The 27,914-nt window shown below is 46.8% G+C and overlaps 1 protein-coding gene across 1 annotated transcript in view; it reads right to left on the bottom strand.

The window, feature by feature from the left end:
* PTPRJ (protein tyrosine phosphatase receptor type J) overlaps nt 1-27,694 on the bottom strand; it is a 195,156-nt gene extending 167,462 nt beyond the window's left edge. Inside the window, exon 1 of the mRNA XM_035262703.3 lies at nt 27,248-27,694. Within this exon, the coding sequence (XP_035118594.3) occupies nt 27,248-27,688 (441 nt within the window). The 5' untranslated portion in view covers nt 27,689-27,694. The remainder of the gene's footprint in view (nt 1-27,247) is intronic.
* Nucleotides 27,695-27,914: the final 220 nt, after the last annotated feature.

Raw genomic sequence — 27,914 nt, 5'->3', positions numbered from 1 at the left:
GGACCTTGAAAACATCATGCGAAGTGAAATAGCCAGAATCAAAGGACACACAGTGTATGATTCTACTCACATGCAATACATAGGACAGGTAAATTCACAGAAACAGAAAGCAAATTGGTGGTTGCCAGGAGATGGGGAAGGGAGAAATCAGGAGCAAAACTGGTAGGCATGGGGTTTCTTTTATGAGTAATGAAAATATTCTGGAACTAGACAGCAGTGATGGTTGCACAACTCCAAATATACTAAAAACAACTGAACTGTATGCTTTTTTTTTTTAAGATGGTGTCTCACTCTGTCATCCAGGTTGGAGTGCAGTGGCGTGATCTCCATCCACTGTAACCTCCACCTCTCAGGTTCAAGCGATTCTCCAGCTTCAGCTTCCCAAGCAGCTGGGATTACAGGCACATGCCACCATGCCCGGCTAATTTTTGAATTTTTAGTAGAGATGGGTTTTACCATGTTGGTCAGCCTGATCTTGAATTACTGACCTCAAGTGATCCACCTGCCTCAGCCCCTGAAAGTTCTGGGATTACAGGCGTGAGACACCACGCCCAGCCTTGAACTATATGCTTTTTAAATGGGTAAATTTTGCTGTATGTAAATTATAATTTCAGCAAAGCTGGTATTTTTTAATTGCCATCAAAAATTCAACAACAAAAAAATGATTAATATTTACAACATGAAAAGAAAATTCTTCTTTTCGTGGGCCAGGAGAGTTGGCTCATGCCTATAATCCCAGTACTTTGGGAGGCCGAGGCAAGCAGATCACGAGGTCAGGAGTTTGAGACCAGCATGGCCAACACAGTGAAACCCTGTCTCTACTAAAAATACAAAAAAAAAAAATTAGCCAGGTGTGGTGGCATGTGTCTGTAGTTCCAATTACTCAGGAGGCTGAGGTGGGAGAATCACTTGAACCCAGGAGGCGGAGATTGCAGTGGGCGGAGACCATGCCATTGCACTCCAATATGGGTGACAGAGGGAGACTCCAACTCAAAAAAAAAAAATGGCTGGGCATGGTGGCTCACGCCTGTAATCCCAGCACTTTGGGAGGCCAAGGCGGGTGGATCACAAGGTCAGAAGTTCAAGACCAACCTAGCCAAGATGGTGAAACCCTGTCTCTACTAAAAATACAAAAATTAGCCAGACACGGTGGCAGACACCTGTAATCCCAGCTACTCTGGAAGTTGGGGCAGAATAATTGCTTGAACCTGGGCAGCAGAGGTTGCAATGAGCTGAGATCACACCACTGGGCAATAGAGTGAGACTCTGTCTGAAAAAAAAAAGAAAAGAAAGTCCTTCCATGATATCTCATTCTCTACAAGACAGAGTCTAAATCACACAGGCATCCTCTAAGTCTAGCCCCAGCCTACCTTACCACAAACACCCTGCATTTGCCCAGCAAGACCCCTCGCTGTACCCCAAATGAGTCTTCCCCACTGCAGGCCTGGGCTCCTAACATTCACCCCACAGCAGCAACAGTTACTCACTTGGCCTGATTCTTGTCTCAAGTCCTGGTTGTTCCTCTGAGGCCTGCACTGCCTACAACTTGAAACTCCCCGACCAGCCCATCTCCCTCCCCAACTAAGCTGGAGCCTCCTAAAGGAAAGACACCTGGGACAGCCTGTTTCCCTCCTCTCCTGTCCCCACCCCTCAGGGCAACAGCAACAACAGCTGTCACCATGACTTCCTGTATGCAAAATCCTTGATAAAATGACAGCTGGCCCTTATAAACCTGATTTACAAGTAAAGAAACTAAGGTGTAAAGTGAGGAAAGGGTAGGGAGGAAGCAGGGGAGGAATTTGATCAAGGTCGTGGTGCAAGGGGCAAAGCTAGGATTTGAATTCAACATTCTCTTCCTAAGGTGCTAGCACACGCTGCCTTCCTAAGATATAACCAGGAATGTGTACACAGCTAGTAGGTGTCAGTCATGTTTCATTCTGCAAGTGTTCATCCAACATTCACATCATTTGGGTTTAAAGCTAGATACTGGAGAGCAGGCATCCCCTAAAATATATAGCTCTAAAAATAAAATGAGCGCACCTGATGACCTTGGCAGTCAGGTTATATACAACTAGACTCAGCTGGTTTCTGGCTGCAGTTAGACTTTTTCTGGGTGCCACCAGATAAGTGCAGATTTCAGTACAAAACATAAACAATGAGTTGACATCTTCCCTGAGCGTTCAAGAAAATGTAATTTATTTTTTTAAAAAGGATCACACAAAACATGTTCTATGTGAGTCACACACACAGACAAAAAGTGGTGTGAGGCAGAGCCAAGCTGGCATGTGTACAAATGCAAATTAAATTTAAAATCCTGGTTGGGCTGGGTGTGGTGGCTCAAGCCTGTAATCCCAGCACTTTGAAGGGCCAAGGCAGGTGGATCACCTGAGAACAGGAGTTTAATACCACCCTAGTCAACATGATGAAAGCCCGTCTTTACTAAAAATACAAAAAAATTAGCCGGGTGTGGTGGTGGGCATCTATGATCCCAGCTCTCAGAAGGCTGAGGCAGGAGACTCACTTGAACCCGTGAGTTGGAGGTTGCCAAGATGGTGTCACGGCACTCCAGCCTGGGCAATGAGCAAAACTCCATCTCAAATAAATAAATAAATAAATTTAAAATCTTTTCTTTTTTTTTTGAGACGGAGTTTCGCTGTTGTTACCCAGGCTGGAGTGCAATGTCGCAATCTCGGCTCACCGCAACCTCCGCCTCCCGGGTTCAGGCAATTCTCCTGCCTCAGTCTCCTGAGTAGCTGGGATTACAGGCACGCGCCACCGTGCCCAGCTAATTTTTTGTATTTTTAGTAGAGACGGGGTTTCACCATGTTGACCAGGATGGTCTCGATCTCTTGACCTCGTGATCTACCCACCTCGGCCTCCCAAAGTGCTGGGATTACAGGCTTGAGCCACCGCACGCGGCCTAAAATCTTTTCTTTTAATGATAATACCCATTGCAGGGATGGACGAAATGAAACGGGCAGTCTCATCCATGCTAATAGCAACATAGACAACAAATTCCTTTTGGAAAGTCATTACGCAAGTGGTGTCTAATACCAGAAAGATGTCTGGAAATTAACCCTGAAGAAAGAATTTCTGCTTCACAGAAAATGCTGTATTCATGAGGATATTGGTCCTTGTACCACTTGAAATGGTGAAAAATTGACTACTGCTTAAATCTCTACCTAGGAAAAAGGCTAAATGAGTTACAGTACAAACACTTCATGCAGCATTCTGTAGCTATTAAACATCATGGTTTATATCATCCATGTATCAACATGGTAAAAGTAAAAAGTTCTCTTTATTTAGTCTTTCAGCATTAAAGGATCTGAAACTGTCCCTGCTCTGTGATTATAATTATTTTTAAAAAAGAAGCAGGCTGGGCATGGTGGCTCAAGCCTGTAATCCCAGCACTTTGGGAGGCCAAGGTGGGCGGATCACGAGGTCAAGAGATCGAGACCATCCTGGCCAACATGGTGAAACCCTGTCTCTACTAAAAATACAAAAATTAGCTGGGCGCGGTGGCATGGGCCTGCAGTCCCAGCTACTCGGGAGGCTGGGGCAGGAGAATTTCTTGAACCCTGGAGATGGAGGTTGCAGTGAGCCGAGATTGTGCCACTGCGCTCCAGCCTGGCGCCTGGTGACAGAGTGAGACTCTGTGTCAAAAAAAAAAAAAAAAAAAAGAAGCCACCTGGAATAAATCGTGTTCTAACTACTTTAAAAGTATAACAGTTTTGTGATGGGGAGGATAAACGGTTTTTGTTTTCTTTCTCTAGTTTCTAGATTTCTTTTACTGTTGTTATACCACTGTTACCTAACTAAGAAAAAACAAATTTTTCTAAATGACCAAGCTCATTTTGAGGCTTCTCGGTGTCACATAAACACTGAGGCCTGCCTGCCCCAACTACAGCAGCCACTTGAAATGCAGCTCTTTCTTCTGTTTATCAAAACAGGGCAAACTTGCCTCAGCAAGGTGACCTGCTCAGGCCAATCACAATCACAACTCTACATTTCCAACAAAAACAATCATAGCAAAGAAAAGCACCCAGCTACCAGTTACGGAAAAGCAAACGATTGATGAGCTGGGAATGACAGGACAGTGAATTACTGTTTCTGTTTCTTCGTTTTCTTGGGTTTTTTTGTACTAACCATAGTTACAAGGCTTAGCACAAAGTAGGCACTCAATAAGTATTTGAAGCAGGGCCGGGTACAGTGGCTCATGCCTGTAATCCCAGCACTGTTGGAGGCTGAGGTGGGCAGATCACAAGGTCAGAAGATCGAGACTATCCTGGCTAACACGGTGAAACCCCGTCTCCAGTAAAAATACAAAAAAATTAGCTGGGTATAGTGGCACGCGCCTGTAATCCTAGCCACTCGGGAGGCTGAGGGAGGAGAATGGCTTGAACCCAGGAGATGGAGGTTGCAGTGAGCCCAGATAGCACCACCGCACTCCAGCGTAGGCAACAGAGAGAGACTCCATCTCAAAAACAAAAAAAAAAAGTATTTGAAGTAGAAAAAGTGCATTTGCCCTTTTATAAATTTTAAGGGAGTAAGGCTGGGCACAGTGGCTCACACCTTTAATCCCAGCATTTTGGGAGGCCGAGGTGGGTGGATCACTTGAGGTCAGCAGTTTGAGACCAGCCTGGTCAAAATGGTAAAACCCTGTCTCTACTAAAAATACAAAAACTAACCAGGCATGGTGGTGCACACCTGTAATTCCAGCTACTCAGGAGGCTGAGGCACAAGAATCACTTGAACCCGGGAAGTGGAAGTTGCATTGAGCTGAGATCCCGCCACTGCACTCCAGCCTGGGTGATAGAGCGAGACTCCATCTCAATTTTTTTTTTTAATGTTTTAAACAGGAAAACGCACTCATTTTCCCATTTAAAAAAATGAAGGGAGTGCCCACAGTCCCTGAGTACCAAGGCCCAAAACGCCATGCACACCCCTGGCCTGAACATTGTACTCCCTGCGGTCTCATCAACAGACACTGTGCTTGCAAGTGAGCAGGCAGGAAATTGGTACTTTTGTCACCAACTTGACAACAAAACAGTCAGAAAACTGAAATGCCACTGGGAGAGTAAATGTCAAAGGGGGGAGGGATAGCTAACAGTTTACCAAGTATCTCTGCACCACTACCTGTTCCGGGGCCTGTGGGCATGATTTCATAGAGTCCTGCCTAACACTCTGACTCTAGCACCAAGCAGCCTAGGCTTGAGCTCTGACTCCTTAACTGATTGACTGTGTGGCCTCAGACTGGTTGCTTAGCTTCTCTGCATCTCATTTTCCTCTCCTGTAAAATGAAAGCAAGAAGAGACCTACCTCATTAGGGTGTCATGAGGATTCACTCAGCCAATACACACAAACCACTGGGTACAGTGTCTGGCACAAGCATAGTATCTATCAGTTACTTATTAGTATCATGCTTACATTTTACAACCCAGAAAAACTGAACCTCACAGAGGTTTAGTAATGTCCCAAGGTCACACAGCTTAGTAAGTGGCAGTGCTGGGATTCAAACCTAAATCGAAGGATCTGTGTTCTTTTTACCAGAGCAAGCTAAACCCCACCTTCAGGATTATTATGATTCCTGCCCCAAACACAAACACACACACACACACACACACACACACACACAATTTAGGGTTGTCATTGCAAAAGGTAAGAATATTCTGAGATAATAAGAAGTGATATGGGGCCGGGTACAGTGGCTCATGCCTGTAATCCCACCGCTTTGGGAGGCTGAGGCAGGTAGATCACTTAAGACCAGGAGTTCAAGACCAGCCTGGTAAACATGGCAGAACCCCATTTCTACAAAACCACAAAAATTAGCTAGGTGTAATGGCACACACTTGTAGTCCCAACTACTGAGGAGGCTTGGGCATGAGAATCACTTGAACCCGGGAGGCAGAGGTTGCAATGAGACAAGATCACACCAATGCACTCCAGCCTGAATGACAGAATGAGACTGTCTCAAAATTTTAAAAAAATAATAATTCCAGTCCATTGTAACCTGTGGATAATACCAGCTCCATGTCAGGGTGGTTCTTTCAATTCATTCACCAAACAAGCTTGCTTCTGAGGCACCCTCTGTCCTACACATGAGGATACCAGACATACAGGGTCCCACCCTCCTGAACTCATAATCCAGGCGGTGGGCAGACAGACAGAAAGGAGTAGGTGATGAGGATGAGAGGAAATGAAGGAGGACTATGGGTAGGAGGCCTGAGTGATAAGAAGCCGGAAGGATGGTACCAGGCCCTGAGGGAGAGGGGTAGGGTGGGTTCAAATGTCTGCTGTACTCGAGCCAGATGACTGCAGTCTGTGAACAGGGAGTGAGCAGCCAGGATGAGGTAGGCGGGTAGAGGGGAGGGAGGGGTCTGATCAACCTGATCTGAGGTTGAGATTCTTGCAGGCCACTGTCAGGGTTTACACTAAGAGGGACATGAAGCCATGTAGAGTTTTAAGCATGGAAAAACACAGCTCCGTTTACAGGATAAGAAGCAAGCCAGGTGAGGTAGCTCACATCTGTAATCCTAGCACTTGGGGAAGCCAAGGCTCAAGGTTCGCTTGAGCCCAGGACTTGAAAACCAGCTATGGCAACATAGTGAGACCCACATCTCTACAAAAAAAAAAAAAAAAAATTTAATTAGCCAGGAGAAGTAGCACACACCTGTAGTCCCAGCTACTCAGGAGGGTGACATGAAAGGATCGCTTGAGCCCAGGAAGTCAAGGCTGCAATGAGCTGTGATCACACCACTGCACTCTAGCCTGGCAACAGAGCAAGACCTTATCTCAAAAAAAAAAAAGAAAGAAAGAAAGAAAGAAAAAGGCCAGGGGCAGTGGCTCACGCCTATAATCCCAGCACCTTGGGAGGCGAGGCAGGTAGATCACCTGAGGTCAGGAGTTCAAGACCAGCCTGGCCAACATGGTGAAACCCCATCTCTACTGAAAATACAAAAAATTTAGTCAAGTATGGTAGCGCAAGCCTGTAGTCCCAGCTACTAAGGAGGTTGAGGCAGGAGAATCACTTGAGCCCAGAAGGAGGAAGTTGCAGTAGGCCAAGATCATCACTGCACTCCAGCCTGGTTGACAGAGCAAGACTCTGTCTCAAAAAAAAAAAAAAAAAGAGGCCGGTGCAGTGGCTCAAGCCTGTAATCCCAGCACTTTGGGAGGCCGAGGCGGGTGGATCATGAGGTCAACAGATCGAGACCATCCTGGTCAACATGGTGAAACCCCGTCTCTACTAAAAATACAAAAAATTAGCTGGGTATGGTGGCGCGTGCCTGTAATCCCAGCTACTCAGGAGGCTGAGGCAGGAGAATTGCCTGAACCCAGGAGGTGGAGGTTGCGGTGAGCTGAGATCGCGCCATTGCACTCCAGCCTGGGTAACAAGAGGGAAACTCCATCTCAAAAAAAAAAAAGGAGAATCTCAGCACAACGGTAAAAGAGCCTAGCATATGGGTGGCATTTGATAAAGGCCTTTTTCCCCCCTTGGTTTTCTTTCTCCTTGGGCCACTAGCCCTACATAACCATAGACAATCATGTTCTCCCCTTCTGGGTCTCTGTTTCCAAAGAATTTTGGTCTCAGTGGTTCTCAACCCTGGCTACATATTAACAACACATGAAGAGCTTGAAAAATAAAACACCAATGAGGGCGAGAGGCGTCCATCCACCCAGATACCCGGAATTCACTGGTCCGGGGAGGGAGCTTCCAAACTGTAGTTCCCAACAGCTTCCCAGGTGCAGCCTCAGTGGAGAAGAGCCCATTTAAAGGGGCTTCTAAGGCCTTCCTACCTCAATGCTCTAAGTTCTAATTGGGAGAATTGCCAAAAGATAGAATGTGCTCTTTGAAGACAGTTCCTCCTCACTGAAGACAATCAAGCAAAAATTGGCTCACACCTGAAATCCCAGCACTTTGGGAGGCCTAGGCGGACAGATCACCTGAGGTCAAGAGTTCAAGACCAGCCTGACCAACATGGAGAAACCCCTTCTCTACTAAAAATACAAAATTAGCTGGGCGTGGTGGCATGCACCTATAATCTCAACTACTCGGGAGACTGAGACAGGAGACTCGCTTGAACCTGGGACAGGGAGGTTGCGGTGAGCCAAGATCACGCCATTGCACTCCCGCCTGGGCAAAAAGTGAGAAACTCCATTAAAAAAAAAAAAGCAAAAACTACTTGTTCAAAGATGCAACTGTATAACTGGGCATTCTTAACAGATTCCTTCCAAAAGAGATTTCTGTAGTTTGATGACTTGCTAGGTGATCATCCAGTTAGCAAGCAAGTGTTGGGCCTCAGTGTCCTCAGCTGTAACCAAAGACAGAAAATAAAAAGCATATGTGCCACTCCTTGCCTCTCTTGTGGCCATGGCAGACATCACTAATTGATCCCAGCATAGCCTTCTACTGAGCCAGGACATCCCAGGTGATTTGAGAATCCCTTCTATATAGGGCTCAAACGACCACTATCAATCATTTGAAGATGGACAAAAACTGGAGCCCATTTGTCTTTCCTAGCCTAATGTCCCTAAGGTCTTTTCCAACTCTGACATTTTTTGAAGAGATGATCCTTTTAAACTTCTTACTACCATATCATTATCTACCAAGTTGCATGGCAATGAGCTCAGTTGGCTTGAGGATAGTCAGACCATCAGATCACAAGTTCCATCCCTGAGGGCCGCTCTTGCTTTATTTCCTGAACTTCAGACTCTTTGTCCTCTTCAGGTAACATCCCTCCCTTCCCTGGCAACTGTACCTCCAACATGTATTTACCGAATAGGGCCTGAGATAGAGTATACTATTAGATCAGGGCAGACCAGTCCATATTCCTGGAAAAGCTCATCAAAGCAGGCATCCTTTATCATCACTGGTAGTTGAAACAATAATGATGACAGCAGCTGGTGTGTACAGAGCACTTTCCGTAGGCCAGACACCTTGCCGGAGGCGCTGCATACATTTTTTCACGGAATCTTGATCACAATCCTCTGAGGTATTTGTTATCCCCATTTGACACACAAGAAAATTCAAGCTTTGAAAACTACTAAGTTGCCGCTGATGACAAAGCAATAGAGGTGGCATTATACAAGAGCCACATACCTGGCTCTGGAGAGGCCCCGCCACCCGTCTGTGCCTCATCTCTAAAATGGACACGATAATTTCTTCATTCATGCATAACAGAAGAACACAGTTTTGGAGCACATGTGATAATTTCATAAATTCACACAATATGTAAATATCAAATCAATATACTTGGGGTATCTATCACCTTAAATATTTGTCTTTTCTTTATGCTAGAACCAACTTGTTCTCGTCTAGCTATTTTGAAATATACAGCAGATTATTGCAAACCGTAGTCACTCTACTGATTTACCTAACACGATGTCTTTAAAATGGACATCATAATTGTAAGGATAAAATGAGAGCCCAGCACACAGTATATGACAGTCCAGTGGATGTCTCAGAAAAACCTGATGAAATTCAGGTAAAAAAAAAAAAAAATCAAGGATTGATGTTCTGACCAAGTCTGCTCTACACCGTGCTAGGAGCTTTTCCTGGCCTCACAAAATGAGGTATTCTTGATAAGTTGTGTGCACATCCCAGATTTCAGAAAGTGAATTCTACCTCCTTCCACTCACCCTGGCTGGCATCACCCTTCAAGTCAGTTTCTCCTCCTGCCTCTTTCCTGCTGTTCTCAATGTCACTGGCTGGAAGGCATTCTCTCTAGTTTCACACCCTGAAGCCTCTAAACACTGTAAAAGCTGAAAATTGCTCCAGGGAGCTGGTGGGAGGGGAACTTGGCAGTGAATCTCTTTGTAATAAGATCTCCCTTTGAGAGGGCATATCTCTAGTGTGGAAGGAACTTGGCCTTAAAGCTACTAATAAACCGCCAGCCTTTCCCTCAACTTCACATCCCTTGCAGCAGAGCTTAGCACCACACCATCAATCACATTAACACAGGATTCCTCCCCCACCTAGACAGGGAAAGTACCATTTACTCCCATTTTACAGAGAAGGAAGCTGAGGCTGAAAACAGATGGAGGAACTTGACACCTGGATGCCCAGACTGTGGTACAAACTCAGGCCCCAGTATCCAGAAAAAGGACTCACTGAATGAGAAAGGAGTCGACATGAACCCTCTTTTGAGCCCTGCCAACCTGGATGTTTGTGTCATATGTAAACCTTGTTAGTTTCACAGGGAGGTCCCACCAGGAGGAAGTCAGCTACAAAAATGAGGCTGATCCCATGAGAATGAGAGGACAGCCAGTCCCACCTAGTGAGACTGCCAGGGCACAGGCCATCCTCACCGGTCCTTCAAAGCAGGTATTACCTACAGCAAGGGCAATCTGCCCTTCAGGGGACATTTGGCAACAACTGGAGACATTTTTGCCTGTGGGGGAGGGGTGCTACCGTGACCTATCAGGCAGAGGCCAGGGAGGCTGCACACAGGACAGCCTCCCAAAACAGTGAGTCATCCAGCCCAAAATGTCAATATGGCTGAGAATGAGAAACCATGTTTTTTTGGTTTTTTTTTTTGAGACGGAGTTTCGCTCTTGTTACCCAGGCTGGAGTGCAATGGCACGATCTCGGCTCACCGCAACCTCCGCCTCCTGGGTTCAGGCAATTCTCCTGCCTCAGCCTCCTGAGTAGCTGGGATTACAAGCACACACCACCATGCCCAGCTAATTTTTTGTATTTTTAGTAGAGACGGGGTTTCACCATGTTGACCAGGATGGTCTCGATCTGTTGACCTCATGATCCACCCGCCTCAGCCTCCCAAAGTGCTGGGATTACAGGTGTGAGCCACCGCACCCGGCCCAGAAACCATGTTATGAAGGAAAAGAAATTGGCTTCACTCGGCCGGGCGTGGTGGCTCACACCTGTAATCCCCGCACTTTGGGAGGCCGAGGCGGGCGGATCATAAGGTCAGATGTTCAAGACCAGCCTGGCCAATATGATGAAACCCCATCTCTACTAAAAATGCAAAAATTAGCTGGCCATGGTGGCAGGCGTCTATAGTCCCAGCTACTCAGGAGGCTGAGGCAGGAGAATCACTTGAACCTGGGAGGCAGAGGTTGCAGTGAGCCCAGATCACAACATTGCACTCCAGCCCAGGCGACAGAGCAAGACTCCTCAAAAAAATAAAAATTAAAGAAAGTCATCCTCACTCACCCCAACCACATGGTAAGATAGGTGCAAGGCCTAAGCCAGATTCCAGGTAAGAGCAAAGGCTAAGCACTCCACGTGCATCTTCCAAAAGACTTCGAAAGGCTGGTCCCAAACTCTGTAGCCAGATATAAGCTGAGGGTCCAAGTCTTACCCCACAACACATCTTCTCAAATAAGAGCTTCCACCCTCACACCCCCATCTCCAACGATTTCTCTTCACACCCTAGGATTCAGTGACCCCTCTACACAACAATAGTCCCTGGCACTGAAGCTGGCAGAAGTTTTTGAACACGTTCAGGCCATGCACCTGAGCTCTTGGCAACACTGGCCAGAGCTCTGCATGGCTCTGCATCGCTCTCTGCAGCCCCATAGTCAGGAAGTGCTGTGTTAACGAGGAGGGCTGAGGTGGGAGCAAATGTGCTCAGGCCTAACAAGTGCCATGATCTGGACTGAGCGCCTGACATGCCTTCTCTCATTTAAATCTAGTTACACAATGACCTGGTTGTTACTACCCATTTTCCAGATGCAGTAACAGATTCTGAGAGGCTCAAGTCCCCGCGAAGACAGCAGGGTCACACAGCTATAGGAGAAGAGCACGGAATTGGACACAGGCTCCTGCTGACACCAAAGCCCATGCTCTTTCCCATGTTCCTCTTCTTATGGGACATCATGAACTCATGTCATCCACGTGGGACTTCAATCTCTATGAAATCCCAAAATTTACAACAGGAAGGCCCACACCCCAACATGATACCGTGACATTGCTTAATCTGAGTCAGACAGCCTCCTTACCACCTTACAGCTCCGGGATCTAAACCCCAAGGCAACGATACTCTCGTTTTCTGTGGCTTTGGGAATCATATCACAGCTCTGGGCATCAAGAGTCAACAAGTCACCCATCCCCATAGGAAGACAGCCTTCCCACCTGTGAGAATAGCCCAAGTCCGGCTGTCCTTCCCGGAGACTCAGACACGCCCTGGCCCGTGCAGATCCTCCCATCCAGCCCCCTAGTCCCTCAAAGGAAGCCCACAATTAGCTGGCAGAAGTTCTGAGCCTCAAGGAAGCCCACAATTAGCTGGCAGAAATTCTGAGCCTCGGTTTCCTGCCCTGCATCTACATTTTAGGATTAAATGAGTTAATATGTAGCATGTGCTGACAGCAGTTCATGATAAATATTCAACTGATTGTGGCTACTATTGTTACTTTTATTATTCAATTTATCTTAAGGCAATCATCAGATTATGCATTCAGAGATCTAATCACAAAGTCAACTGAATAGGGCCTATCATGAGAAAAAAAAATTGGAAACAAACTAGAAGACTAATCACAGAACTTTTCAGATAAATTCAGGTACTGCCACATAAGGAATGGATGCAACAGCTAAAAGTTATACAAAGGAAGAATATTCACTGGCGGGGGAAATGTTTGCAATATATTGTCAGTCCTTCACAGACTGCCACACATTGACCTGAGAACAGCAAGGAGCGTTCTCACATCCCTAGAGGGGCTGAGGGGTAGAGATTTCTTTGTTGTGTACTGTACTGGCTGAATAAAAATCCTGATGCAAATGTGGTATCTAGTCCATAATATGTCCTCTTTGTTTGCTTTGAAATAACATTACAAAATAATTTTTACTGAGCAATGGTGACCCTCCAGCAAGATGCCTCCTTTTTATCCTGTGGCTTCCTGGGGGTACCCCTAGGGAGACATCCACCTCAATTTTTTTTTTTTTTCTTTTTTTTTTTTGAGACGGAGTTTCGCTCTTGTTACCCAGGCTGGAGTGCAATGGTGCAATCTCGGCTCACCGCAACCTCTGCCTCCTGGGTTCAAGCAATTCTCCTGCCTCAGCCTCCCGAGTAGCTGGGATTACAGGCTCGCACTACCATGCCCAGCTAATTTTTGTATTTTTAGTAGAGACGGGGTTTCACCTTGTTGACCAGGATGGTCTCCATCTCTTGACCTTGTGATCCACCTGCCTCGGCCTCCCAGAGTGCTGGGATTATAGGCGTGAGCTACCACGCCCGGCCTTTTCTTTTTTTTTTTTTTTGAGAGAAAGTCTCGCTCTGTAGCCCAAGCTGGAGTGCTGTGACGCAGTCTCGGCTCACTACAACCTCCACCTCCAGGCCTCAAGCGTTTCTCGTGCCTCAGCCTCCCAAGTAGCTGGTACTATAGGCATGAGCCACCACTAATTTTTTGTGTTTTAGTAGACACAGGGTTTCGCCATGTTACCCAGAGTGGTCTCGAACTCCTGAGCTCAGGCGATCCACCCACCTCAGCCTACTGAAGTGCTGGGATTACAGGCATAAGCCACTCTGCCCAGCCTACCTCAATTGTTAAAAAATCAAAGATGTAAGTTACAAAGCACATGTAGGAGGTTATCCTACTGTAGTATAAATAGACAGAGAGAACATGAATTTCAAGACAAAGATCTCCCATCAAAAAGGTACCAAGAGTTAACTTTGGCCAAGTGGAGATTACAGGTAATTTTGCTTTCTTTTATTTATCTGTATTTTCAATTTTATATATTTTTTAAAATGAACTGGACCAGGCACGGTGGCTCACGCCTGTAATCCCAGCACTTTGGGAGGCCAAGGCAGATGGATAACCTGAGGTCAGGAGTTCGAGACCAACCTGACCAACATGGAGAAAGCCCATCTCTACTAAAAATACAAAATTAGCTGGGCATAGTGGCGCATGCCTGTAATCCCAGCTACTCGGAAGGCTGAGGCAGGAGAATCACTTGAACCCAGGCAGTGGAGGCTGCAGTGCGTTATCATGCCACTGCACTCCAGCCTGGGTGACACAGTGAGACTCATCTCAAAAAAAATAAATAAATAAACTACAAATGCAATAGTGCTAGCTCTTTACCAAACCTATTTACCAAAGGAACACACAACTCTGGCCCACAGCTTGCTCACTAGGGTGGTTGCCCTGACGTTTCCAGAAAGGCAGTTACCTAAAGGCAGGCCGCCAAAGCTTTTAGTCAGCCCACTTCTCTTCCTGAAGTGCCTCTCCAGAGTCGGGTTCTTCCTGCACCACCTGCTGCTGCAGGATGGTTTCCAGCTACACACGGAGATACTGACAATGCATAATTGGGGGCTTTATACTGGTTTTTTTTACTCTCTCTGGAAACAGAATCCACCTCCATCTCCCACCAGGCACCTCCACCATTCCACTCCCTGGAACAGTGATTTCCAGTGTTTTCTGGCAACGGCTGAACCATGATAAGAAATTCATTTTAGATGCAATTTAGTATACCCACATACACACTGCACACATGTGCACACAAATATCGCTGAAATGAGTTTCACACAGTATTTACCAGCAAACTCTGATACTCTGATATTCTACCTTTTTTTTTTTCTTTTGAGACTGAGTTTTGCTCTTTGTGGTCCAGGCTGGAGTGCAATGGTGAGATCTCGGCTCACTACAACCTCCTCCCAGGTTCAAGCAATTCTCCTGCCTCGGCATCCCGAATAGCTGGGACTACAGGTGCATGCTGCCACGCCCAGTACAAAAAATACAAAATAATTTTTGTATTTTTAGTAGAGATGGGGTTTCACCATATGGACCAGCATGGTCTTGATTTCCTGACCTTGTGATCCACCCGCCTCAGCCTCCCAAAGTGCTGGGATTACAGGCGTGAGCCACTGTACCCAGCTCTACCATTTTTTTAATGCCAGTCATAACTCACTAAATTGATGTTACATCCAGCTTCAAATATGCTGCCTTACAGCATGTAAGTCTATGATTTGGTTTTCCAAACCTTGATTGTGTATTTTCTGGAACATATTAGATCTGAACAATTTACAAATACTAATATTCACAGGACCAAAAACAGTAATTTTATATGGTTCAACCTAATAATTATGTGTGAACCAAACCAGAGGACTCCCCTGATTCACCTCTTATAAGCTAACTGAGTAATTCTTAAAAGTGGCCTAAGGCCAGGCACAGTGGCTCACACCTGTAATCCCAGAACTTTGGGTGGCCAAGGCAGGTGGATCACAAGGTCATGAGTTCAAGACCAGCCTGACCAAGATGGAGAAACTCTGTCTCTACTAAAAATAGAAAAATTATCTGGGCATGATGGTGGCCACCTGTAATCCTAGCTAGTTGGGAGGCTGAGGCAGATAGTTGCTTGAACCCAGGAGGCGGAGGTCGCTATGAGCCACGATGGTGCCACTGCACTCCAGCCTGGGCAACAAGAGTGAGATATTATCTCAAAAAAAAAAAAGTGGCCTATACTATGAATGTACACTATTATTATTATGCAACAACAGATGACACCTGTCAATTACAGCCACTCTGAGCCACACCTTTTTAAATGGGAATAACAATGGCAGACTCGGGGATGCTGTGAGGATTGAACAGGCTCATATATGCAAAAGGGCCTTATAAACTACAGTATAAGGTTAAAAAAATTTTTTTATTTTTTAAATTGTAAATTATGTCAGTGTCTCAGCAAAATAAGATAATAAAACAGCAGCCACTATCTGTTGAGGTTTTTATCATGCTAAACATTTGTCCTGCAGATCCATTTAATCTTCCACAACCATCCTAGAAAGTAGGTATTCTTGTTGTCCCCATTATACACATGAGGACAGAAGAGACTCCACGCATTAGAAGGACTGGCCACACAGGTAGGAGATGAAGAAGCTGGGTCTGTCTGACTCCAAAGCCCATGCACTAAGCACTGCCCGGCAATTTCCCTTCAAACCCAGAACAATCTCCCCAGAGTTCTCCACTTCCTGGCCACAGGAACAAGACCACCGGCATGGTGTGCTCTCGGCGAGAGAGGAAAACTTCCCCATGACACAATGACATGAAAATGTGCTGGCCCCTCGCCAGCAGCAGGAAATGCACACTCACCTTGCTGCCGTGGAAACAGGTGGCAAGTCAGCAGACTCTCAGCCTCCCATCTCCCACAGTCACAGCCAGCCAAGGATTATGCCCTTGCACTTTCCCATTTGTGGCTTAAAATAACTCCTCTTGACCCCACAGAAAATGTACCAAGAAAGGCAGCAGCCATAGCCAGAGCTGCCAGGTCACACGATAAATAGAAATGCTCAAACCAATACAAAGAGAGTCCTGTGGGGTTTTTTTTGTTTGTTTCCCAGGCTGGAATACAGCTGCTCGATCTCAGCTCCTGCAACCTCCACCTGCTGGGTTCAAGCGATTCTCCTGCCTCAGCCTCCCCAGTAGGTGGGATTACAAGCATGCACCACCACACCTGGCTAATTTTTGTATTTTTAGTAGAGACGGAGTTTCTCCATGTTGGACAGGCTGGTCTCCAACTCCTGATCTCAGGTGATCCACCCACCTCGGTTTCCCAAAGCGTGGGGATTATAGGCGTGAGCCACCGTGCCCGGCCCACTCTGTTTTTTTTAAGGGATACAGTCAATATCCCTGTATTCCTTTGGAGCTAGAAATAGCCACTACCCACTCTTCAGTCACATCTGGTGGTCACTTAATTTATTCAATTATGCACATTTGTCAAAAAGGAAATATTTAAATTGTGCTATCAGGGAAATTCCACTGCTTCACATTATACATTTTAATACATTTGTGTGTATCTCTGTGTATATCTAATACACACAATCCATTGTGGATTTAATCTCAAACCCAATTTAAGAGGTTTCATGGGGCTGGGTGAAGTAGCTCACATCTATAATCCCAGCACTTTGGGAGACGGTGGTAGGCAGATCACTTGAGGTCAGGAGTTCAAGACCAGCCTGGCCAACATGATAAAACCCTGTCTCTACTAAAACTACAAAAATTAGCCAGGCATGGTGGTGCACGCCTATGTGTGAACCAAAGGAGAATCACTTGAACCTGAGAGGTGGAGGTTGCAATGAGCCAAGATCACGTCACTGCACTCCAGCCTGGACAACAGAGCCAGACTCCATCTCAAAAAAAACAAAACAAAAAAGAGGTCTTATGGCACAATTTTGACAATTCGTAATTATTGATAATTATTATATTATGGCCTTTGCCCTAACTTTGGATCTAATGCTTCAGTAAATAGAATACCTCATGGTATTTTGTAAAAATGCTCTCTGTTTCCATATCCATTTACAAGGAACTTCAGCATAATATGATCACACTTAACTTATCCAACTACCCTGTGTCAGAGGTACCACTATTATTAGAATTATTGGAATATGAACAGCAAGGATCAGAAAGGTCAAGATACTTGCCCAAGATCACCCAGCTAACCAAGACTCCAACCAAGAAGTCTTGTTCCCAATTCTGTGTTCTCTTCACCACCCAAGGGTCTTACTTATCTCTGAGTTTCTAAGGAACAAGGGCTACATCTAAAATAATTCGAGGGAAAATGTGTTTGCAATACAAATGGCAATCAAAGGACTAATTTCCAAAGAGCTTATACAAATTGATAACAAAGACTATATATACACAGATTATTTTTTCCAAAAAACAAAAAAATGGGGCCAGGCATAGTGGCTCACACCTGTAATCTCAGCATTTTGGGAGGCTGAGGCAGGTGGGTCACCTGAGAATAGGAGTTCAAGACCAGCCTGGTCAACATGGTGAAATCCCATATCTACTAAAAATATAAAAATTTAGCTGGGCATGGTGGTGCATGCCTGTAATCCCAGCTACTCAGGAGGCTGAGGCAGGAGAATCACTTGAACGTGGGAAGCAGAGGTTGCAGTGAGCTGAGATCATGCTATTGCACTCCAGCCTGGGCAACAAGAGCAAAACTCCATACCAAAAAAAAAAAAAAAAGAAGAAAGAAAAGAAAGAGAAAAGAAGAAGAAACAAAGGCAAATGACCAAAAACTCAACTAACTCAAAATTAAAGAGATAAATAAAAATAACAAGATATGGCTGGGAGTGGTGGCTCAAGCCTGTAATCCCAGCACTTTGGGAGGCCGAATCGGGACTATCACCTGAGGTTGGGAGTTCGAGACCAGCCTGACCAACATGAAGAAATCCCGTCTCCATAAAAAAAATAATAACAACAAGATACAATTTTTTCATCTCTCAGACTAGCATACATGTAAAAATTCTCATTTCAGTGAGAGGGCATGGAAAAACAGACACTCTCCAAAGCTATGGATTCAGGTACAAACTGAGGTGACACTTTTGGAGGACAACCTGACAAGGCAATCACACTTTCAAATGCATGCATCTTCTAATCCAACAATCCTGAAACTAGAAATTTATTCTACAGATATACCTGTGAAGGTGACAAGAAATAGCCACCAGAGACATTTGGAAGTGTGACTTGTGACAGGGCAGGGAGGTGTACTAAAACAACTGAAGTGTCCATTGATAGGAGAATGGTCATATAAATTGTAGTCAATCCACACATCAAAATACTAGCCATGGTCAGGCACAGTGGCTGACACCTGTAATCCCAGCACTTTGGGAGGCCCAGGTGGGTGGATCACCTGAGGTCAGGACAACCAGCCTGGCCAACATGGCAAAACCCTGTCTCTACTAAAAATACAAAAATTAGCTGGGCATGGTGACACACACCTGTAATCCCAGCTACTCAGGAGGCTGAGGCAAAAGAATTCCTTGAACCCAGGAGACAGAGGTTACAGTGAGCCAAGATCATACCATTGCACTCCAAGCCTGGGTGACAGAGTGAGACACCATCTCAAAAAAAAAAAGAAAAAACTAGCCAGTCAGGCTGGACGCAGTGGCTGTAATCCCAGCACTTTGGGAGGCCAAGGTGGGTGGATCACAAGATCAGGAGTTCAGGACCAACCTGGCCAAGATGGTGAAACCCCATCTCTACTAAAAATACAAAAATTAGCAGGGCATAGGGGTGGGCACCTGTAATCCCAGCTACTCAGGAGGCTGAGGCAGAGAATTGCTAGAACCTAGGAAGCAGAGGTTGCAGTGAGCTGAGATCAAGCCACTGCACTCCAGCCTGGGTGACGGAACAAGACTTCGTCTCAAAAAAAAAAAAAAAGAAAGAAAACTAGCCAGTCATTTATAAGAATACCTTACAGCTATAGGTGGAGGCAGGAAATATTCTCCAAGATAACTGAATAAAAAAGGCTATGTAGAGAACAATGTATATATATAATGTTACCTTTAAAGTAACAAAAAATGTGAATATAGATACTTGCCTATATCACTTAGAAATTTTCTTTTTTTTTTTTTCCTAGAAAGAAACCAAGGATATCCACAGTGGTTCTCTTTGAAGAGGACTGGTAATTTTCTAGCCTTATACAATTTTAGATTGGAAGTTTTTTTTAACCTGGGCTTCATGGACTACTTTAAAGAGCCTATGAGGCCGGGCACAGTGACTCACACCTATAAACCTAGCATTTTAGGAGGCCAAGGTGAGTGGATTGCTTGACCTTAGGAGTTCTAAACCAGTCTGGGCAACACAGTGAAACCCTATCTCTACAAAAAATACAAAAATTAACCAGGCATGGTGACTCACACTTGTAGTCCCAGCTAGCTGGGGGTGCTGAGGTGGGAGGATTGCTTGAGCCCAGAAGGTGGAGGCTGCAGTAAGCCAAGATCTGAGATCATGCCACTGCACTCAGCCTGGGGTACAAAGTGAGACCTTCTCTCAAAAAAAAAAAAAAGAGTAGGCCAGGCACAGTGGCTCATGCCTATAATCCCAGCACTTTGGGAGGCTGAGGTGGGTGGATCACGAGGTCAAGAGATGGAGAGCCAGCCTGCCCAACATGGTGAAACCCTGTCTCTACTAAAAATACAAAAATTAGCCAGGCATGGTGATATGCGCCTTTAATCCCAGCTACTCAGGAGGCTGAGGCAGGAGAATCACTTGAACCCAGGAGGCGGAGGTTGCAGTGAGTTGAGATCATGCCACTGCACTCCAGCCTGGGTGACAGAGTAAGACTTCATTTCAAAAAAAAAGTCTATGAAACTCCTGAAATTGGATACAATATTGTAAATATGTGCATTCCCTTTTGGGGAAGGATTCTTCCCTTTTACATATTCTCTATACTCTCTAAGGGTCTTGTACCTCTTCTTTTCCACACAAGAAAGATTCAGAACCACTGTGTTGTCGGCTCCATATTGATGTAAAGTTTTAATATTCACTCACTCATTTACTCAGAAACCATGAGATAACACTGGGCTAGGCCCTGGCACAGGCACCCAGAAAAATACCACCGAACTCCTGCCCTGGAGACACAGATCGTTTGTGACACAATAACGACATTGTCCGCCCAAGTTTCAGAAATGGCAACAGGGGACAGCTTCCCTCTAACAGGAAGAAGGAAAAGTGGAACTGAAAATTATTTGCATGTTTAAAATTAGACCTTCTGTGGGAGCTGACACTGCTTCATTTTCAAAATGCCCCCCATCTGCTTACCACCAGCCCTCATCCTGGCATTTACATGCCAGGGAAATTCTGAGACAATAGGATGACCGCAGCTATCACTAATAAGGAAGTAATAACAAACTTCCTACAGCTCCTGTCCTCCGAGGGGTCACCAGTAAAGCCACTGGGAAACCAGCCATACAAGGTGCTAACAAAATTGCTGTGGGCTTCTCTGGCCTAAGATATTCGCCACTTCATGGATCTCCACTTAGGGACTGGCTGTCCCTCGTATCACCATTCCTTCTCTGGCAAGTGGCGGTCCTTTCTCTGAAAGGGACAGCAGGGAAGTCATTCACAGTCACATCCTACACCACAACTGTGACTGGTTGGTCAGTGTGATCTGAGTTGCCTGAGTTGTCTTGCCCAGTGGCCAATGAGAGCCATGAAGACGGGCTCCTGTTTCCCAGCATGACCTCTGCTCAGTGCCTGTCCCCTAGACTTAAGCAATTGATCATTTTTACAACTTGGTCATAACCCCATCAAACTCACATATTTACTCAATGTTTTTCATCAGACAAACTTTTTATCAAATTTAAATAAATGTATTTATCGGCCGGGCATGGTGGCTCACGCCTATAATCCCAGCACTTTGGGAGGCCGAAGCGGGCGGATCCCAAGGCCAAGAGATCGAGACCATCCTGGTCAGCATAGTGAAAACCCCGTCTCTACTAAAAATACAAAAAATTAGCTGGGTATGGTGGCAGGTGCCTGTAATCCCAGCTACTCAGGAGGCTGAGGCAGGAGAATTGCCTGAACCCAGGAGGTGGAGGTTGCGGTGAGCCAAGATCGCGCCATTGCACTCAAGCCTGGGTAGCAAGAGCGAAACTCCATCTCAATAAAAAAATAAATGTATTTATCATGATACCGCACTTCGCCTCATTCTACCTATAAAATCATGGACTTTTAGGAGGTCTTTCTTACCACAACCGCCTAAAATAATTAACTTTTATTTTTGTTTTTGTTTTTTGTTTTTGAGACAGGGTCTCACTCTGCACTCAGGTTGGAGTGCAGTGGCGCTATCACAGTTCACTGCAGCTTCAACCTCCCAGGGCTCAAACCATCCTCTCAACTCACCCTCTCAAGTAGCTGGGACCACAGCGCCGCACCACCATGCCCAGCTAATTTTTTATAGACAAGGTCTCACTTTGTTACTCAGGGTGGTCTCAAACTCCTGGGCTCAACTGATCCTCCCACCGCTGCTTTCCAAAGTGCTAAGATTACAGTCATGAGCCACCACACCCGGCCAAAAATTCTTAACATTAAAAAAGAAAAAAAAAAAGTATTGTAACTGAGCTCAGTTCATCTTGCACACAACCAGGGTTATTCCATACCACTCTGTGGAAAACACTTCATAAATATTTGTTACATGGACCAGGCACAGTGGCTCAGCCCATAATCCCAGCACACTGGGAGGCCGAGGCAGGGGGATCACCTGAGGTCAGGAGTTCGAGACCAGCCTGGCCAACGTGGTGAAACCCCATCTCTACTAAAAATACAAAAATTAGCCAGGCATGACAGCACGTGCCTGTAGTCCCAGCTACTTGGGGGACTGATGCAGAACAATTGCTTGAACCCAGGAGAAGGGGGTCACAGTAAGCTGAGATTACACCACTGCACTCCAGCCTGAGCAACAGAGAGAGACACCATCCCAAAAAAAAAAAATCATATGAACTAATGATCTGGGGCCTCATTTCTTCTCTCCAAGTAACAGCAGCAGCCACAACTAGCAGCTGGGCCTTGCTTTAGGTGCTACATACCAATTCCTCTTCTATCTTCTTTGATCCTCTCAACCACCCAGTGAAGCAGGAAGTGTTAGTCCCATTTTCCAGATAAGGAAATGAGAAGTCACAGAGGTTAAGTGACTTGCTGAGTTTATGCAGCTATTAAGTGGCAGAGCAAAGACCCAAACCCAGGTCTTTCCATCCCAGACCCCAGTCTGTCTCCTCAAAGGCAGACTTGCCTTGTAAACTGAGGCCCCAAAGATATACGAGCAGGAAAGAGGGCACCTGGTTTTTCCATGTTACAAGTGAAGCAGATCCCACAGGGTTTACGACACAACCCAAAATAAACGTAGCACGTCCCTGTAGTCCTGGCTACTTGGGAAACTGACGTGGGAGAATCAACTGAGCCCAGGAGTTCGAGGCCAGCCTGGGCAACACACATGACTATCCAAAAAAAACGTCTGGGCCAGGTATGTGGCTCAGGCCTGTAATCCCAGTACGTTGGGAGAACAAGGCGGGCAGATCGAGACCAGCCTGGCCAACATTTTTAGTAGAGACACAGTAAAACCTGACTAACCCTGTCTCTACTAAAAATACAAAAATTAGCTGGGCATGGTGGCACACATCTGTAATCCCAGCTGAGTACTCAGTACTCAGGAGGCTGAGGCAGGAGAATCGGTTGAACCTGGGAGGCAGAGGATAAAGTAAGCCACAATCACACCATTGCACTCCAGCCTGGACAACAAGAGCAAAACTCCATCTGAAAACAAATATATAAAATAAAAACATGACTGAGTACAGTGGCTCAGGCCTGTAATCCCAACACTTTGGGAAGCCGAAGCAGAAAGATCACTTGAGCCCAGGAGTTCGAAACCAGCCTGGGCAACACAGTGAGACACTGTCTCTATAAAAAAAATTTTTAATTAGCCAGGAGTAGTAGCACATGCCTGTAGTCTCAGCTACTTGAGAGGCTAAAAAGGGAGGAGCCCTTGAGCCTGGGAGGTTGAGGTTGCAGTGAGTTATGTTTGCAACACTACACTCCAGCCTGGGTGACAGAGCAAGACCCTGTCTCTTAAAAACAAAAACAAAAACATGAACAGCACCTACCTCTTGGTGTTCCTGAAATGGCCAAATGAGATAATGCATTAAAACTCTTAGCATAGTGCCTGTCATGCATAATGTTACCTATTAATTATAATATCATCAGCGGCATTATGTTAGAAGGAAAATACACAGAAAATTGCCTCTCATCCTGCACTCAAAATAATTCCCTAGCTCAAGAAGTGAACGAACTGAGAAATAATTACTGATGATGCTCTGGCTATACCCAGGCCTATGGTCATCTAGCCACTGCCTCAGCCCCAAACCCAAGCAAAAATTACTTTTAGGAGCTAAATAACCCCTTTGCTGACCAAAATTGCTCACTCGGGAGCCAGGATCCTCTCTGCTTAGAAAAGCTTGGGTATTCCATGGTTATCTTTATTGTGGGGCTGAACTTGAAGTCAGCTCAAAGTCACAGTCTAACCATAAACCAATTTGCTCTGTTTTCTTAAACTGTCTGCAAAGAGAACATAATCATTTGGTTTTCCCATTGTCCTGAAGCAAAACAAAAATATTTAAAGTCACTCGTATGAGAATCTAACAAGCAGTTTAAAGAGGAGACAAAATATATTTTGTACTCTGGATGGAATAGGTAAGAAATCAGGCTTAAGGATTAGCCGTGATAGACAGTAAACACAGTTATTATTCACCAGGAAACAAGAAAGCGAAGATAAAACAGACCAATAAAATGGCTATCAGTCACCCGCTTCTTTTTTTTTATTTACTCTTTTAAAATCAGAAAATCAGCTCACATCAAGCTGATTTCCTTTTTCTTTTTTTGTTTTTTTTTTCTTTTTGAGATGAAGTCTCATCTGTCACCCATGCTGGAGTACAATGGGATGATCTCAGTTCACTGCAACCTCTGCCTCCCGGGTTCAAGCAATTCTCCTCCTCAGTCTTCCAAGTAGCTGGGATTACAGGCGCACGCCACCATGCCCGGCTAATTTTTATATTTTTAGTAGAGATGGGATTTCACCATATTGACCAGGCTAATCTCCCACTCCTGATCTCAGGTGAACTGCCCACCTTGGCCTCCCAAAGTGCTGGGATTACAGGCGTGAGCCACTACACCCAGCCAAGCTGACTTCTTAAAGAAGCTGTCAGGATGAAATTTCTCAAGAGAAGGAGGCAGGAGGAAAACTGCTTTGTCACATTGCCTAAAACGTACACACAAACCAAAACTAGTGTGCAAAACTGCTTGAGAATGGGAGGAGTGAGTGAGACACTGCAACTAGCAAAGTCCTCATGTTGGAATCATCTCTGACCATCCTTCCTGTCTTGGAAAAGGGGAATGAGATGCCAGTTCAAAAATTGCTTTTCTGGGCCTACTAAGCACTGAGCCTTCCGGCATCCCGGCTTTCCAGCTTCCACACCCACTCTTATTAATGCCCAAACAGAGCTGTGTCCTTTTCATGACTTGTCCATTTAACCTGCTATGGTTGATTCCATTTTATCACACACACACAAGCATATACACATACAATCGAAGCCTCAAAAAACCAGTCAGCTATTAGGAAGGTAGTCAGATATTCTTGTTTCCTAAACAAACTTCAGAAATATCTCAAATTTGATTTGACTTTGAAAAATTCCATTTACACCCACCATTTTGAGAAGACACAGTGATATGTGCCTATCATTAAAAGTAAGATCAAAGTGAAAACATGGAAAAAAAAATAGCACTATGAAAATGCGGGGCCCAGGCAGGCGACCCAGGTTCCCCTCTTGTCTTCTCGAACACATTGCTGGGTGACCTCCGCCTACTCCCTGTCTTCTCTGGACCTCGATATCTTCATCTAAGAGCTTTGAGGGGTTTCAACTATCTTGAAAGTCTGGTCCAGCTCAAAAATGCACTGACTCCTGAAATATCCATGATCAAAATGAACCACTGAATGTGGATTTTGAAGATGCTGCTTCTGAGAGTCTTTTAGATTTCCTATTTCATAATGTATCCAGAAAAAAAGAAAGAAGAGTGTCCTTTTCAGGTTCTACAGAACAAACCATAGAGGAAGGAAATATCTAAATACAGGACAAACGTAGAGTCGCAATACGCTAATGAAATACAAGGAAGGATTGAGTAAGCAATAAATTTACCCAAGAAACTGCTGATTGAAAACACAGCTGGCAACCACCATGGCTGGAGCAAATAAATCAATCAATAAATTATATATATATATAATTTAAAATATATGTTTTTTTTGCTTCAGCAAAAAATAATAGCACTATTATTCAGCTGTGCTTTTTTTTTTTTTTTTGCTTCAACAAAAAAATAAATAAATTACATATATAATATATATTTAAATATAAATGAAGCTTTAAGTTTGGGGGTTTTCTGTGGTTTTTTTGTTTGTTTTCTTGGGGTTTTGTTTTGGTATAAATTTTGGTACAGGAGATCTTCAAATACAAGGCTTTTTCACTTCAGAAACTGCTCCCCTGAATTTCCTTACATACACAGGGAGAAGACACCGCACACACAGACACACACACACACACACACATACACACATACACACACACTGTACCTTAATGAGAATCCCATCTGGAAACCCTTTAATATTTACAAAGCTCTTTTAGACACTGGCCAGTGTAAGCCTCTCAAACAATTCCTTCTGGCAGGGGGAGCTACACCCATTCTACAGATGCTGTTAACTGAGGGTGGAGGCGCCTGAAGAGCAAGTCCAAGGTTATCTGCAGGAGGTCACACTGCCTTCCAGCCTTCAGAAGAGCCTGTGCGGAACCCGCTGGGTAAACTGAGAGGAGAGACCCTCGGGTGCCAAGGGTCACCCAGCTCCCAGGCCCCAGCCCCTTTCTCCTATTGTCTGCTGGGCGGCATTGCCGCTCCAGGGTGATGCTTCTGCTCTCAGACCATCCTGCATTCAGGCTTGAGAAGTTTTCCCTGAAACCTGGTTTCATCCCCAGCCAATAGCTCATTTCCTCAGAGATGGTGTCTGTATCAAACAAGCAAGATGATCATTTGCACAAACACAGCAGAGCAGCCCCAGGCCGCTTCTCCTGCGGGTTCAAACCCCAACAGGCTCCAGAAGGCTGGGAGGACGCGCCCCCCGGCTCAGCTCCCATAGCAAGGGCTGGGTGCTCCGAACTTTCACTTCTCTCCCTCAGTTCCCCATCTGTGAAATGGGAATATACCTCAGCTGCCCTGCCTCACCCGCTAAGGAAATGCCAGGAAGGGGAAAGGTCGGTCACCAAAACGCCAGGGACTGCATTATCAGAAAAGTGAAACAAGAAAGGGTGGGGAGGGGGAGCCGGTGCCCACAAAGCACGAATTAAATACCCATGAAATCAAGCACGACGCCTAGAGGGCCGGCCGCCTTGAGAAAAGCCAGCGTGCGGCCACCTTTTCCCGGGCCTGGGAACTTTCCCCAGAAGCAGCGCCCTCGGCGGGGAGCCCCACGCCTTGCCCCGGGGCCCACTGCCCAGCGCCCCGGCCCTGCCCCGGCGCCCCTGCAGTCCCTTGGGCCCCTGCAGGCCGTGTCGGAGGTGGGTCGACCAAAGCTCGGCCAGGCCGCCGGGTCCGCGTCCCCAGCCCTCCGCAAACACGCCCCCTCCGGCCGCCTCGGGAGGGCAAGCTGGGCCCCGCGCCGGCCAGATGCGACCAGCGCCGGGAAGAGCGGGACCGGGGACGGCCTGGAGCCCGCGCAGAGGCTTCCCAGGGAGGATCGGGCACCGCGGAACCCGGATCCCGCCTCCCTCCCCACGATCCTGGGCAGCCGGGAAAGGGCTCGGTCGCCGGCGCGCCAGGCCGGCCGGGGTCCCCGCAAGCCGCCTCCAGGAGGGGGGATCCGAAGATCCCGACCCTCGCCCCTCTCCCCGGAACCCCCGAGGTGGGTACGCCCGGGCAGGTGCAGGCGATGCCAGTCCCGCCCCGGCCTCCCGCCCCCCTCCCTAGCCCACCCGGCGCTTACCTGGACGCGCAGCGGCAGCAGCAGCAGCAGCAACGGCAGCGCCCAGCGCAGCCCCGGCGAGCGCGGAGGAGGCAGCCGCGCCTCCCGCGCCGCCGGCTTCATGCCCCGCGCGCCCTGGAACGTGCCCGGGACGCGCGAATCGGGCCCCGCCGTGCGCCCGAGCCCGGGCACCCTCGTCGTCGCCTCCTGCCGCCGCCTCCGCCTCCGCCTCCGCCAGCCGGTCCGCCTCGTCCCCGCTCCGCCCGCCCCGGGCTTCCCCGGGGACATGGCAGCGGCGGCGGCCGCGGCCACACGCCGAAGCCTGGCGCGGCTGCCGCGGGGGGGGCGCGTCCCTGAGCGCGCAGGGGCTTCGCGGGGCGGAGCGAGCGGCGACCACCCCCAGCGCGCGGCGCCCCAGTCCTGGCTCCCGCGGCTGCTCCCGCTGCCTCCTCCGCGCGTCATGCGGCTGGGGCTGCAGGGAGCCGCGGCGAGCGCTCGGCCCCCTCCCTTCCCCTCCCCCTCTGAATATTCATCGCTTCCTCCCGCCCCGGCCGGCCCGGCGACCGCCGAGCTCCGCAGCCCCTCGCCACCGCCCGCCGCTGCCCCCGCCCCCTCCTAGCCGGCCGCTGCTCCCCTCTGGCGGGCAGAGGAAGCGCCCCCGCCCCGCCCGCCCCTCCGCCCAGCCCTC

Source organism: Callithrix jacchus, chromosome 10 (assembly GCF_049354715.1).
Source record: "Callithrix jacchus isolate 240 chromosome 10, calJac240_pri, whole genome shotgun sequence".
Taxonomy (NCBI): domain Eukaryota; kingdom Metazoa; phylum Chordata; class Mammalia; order Primates; family Cebidae; genus Callithrix; species Callithrix jacchus.
This window is presented reverse-complemented; position numbering and strand designations above follow the sequence as displayed.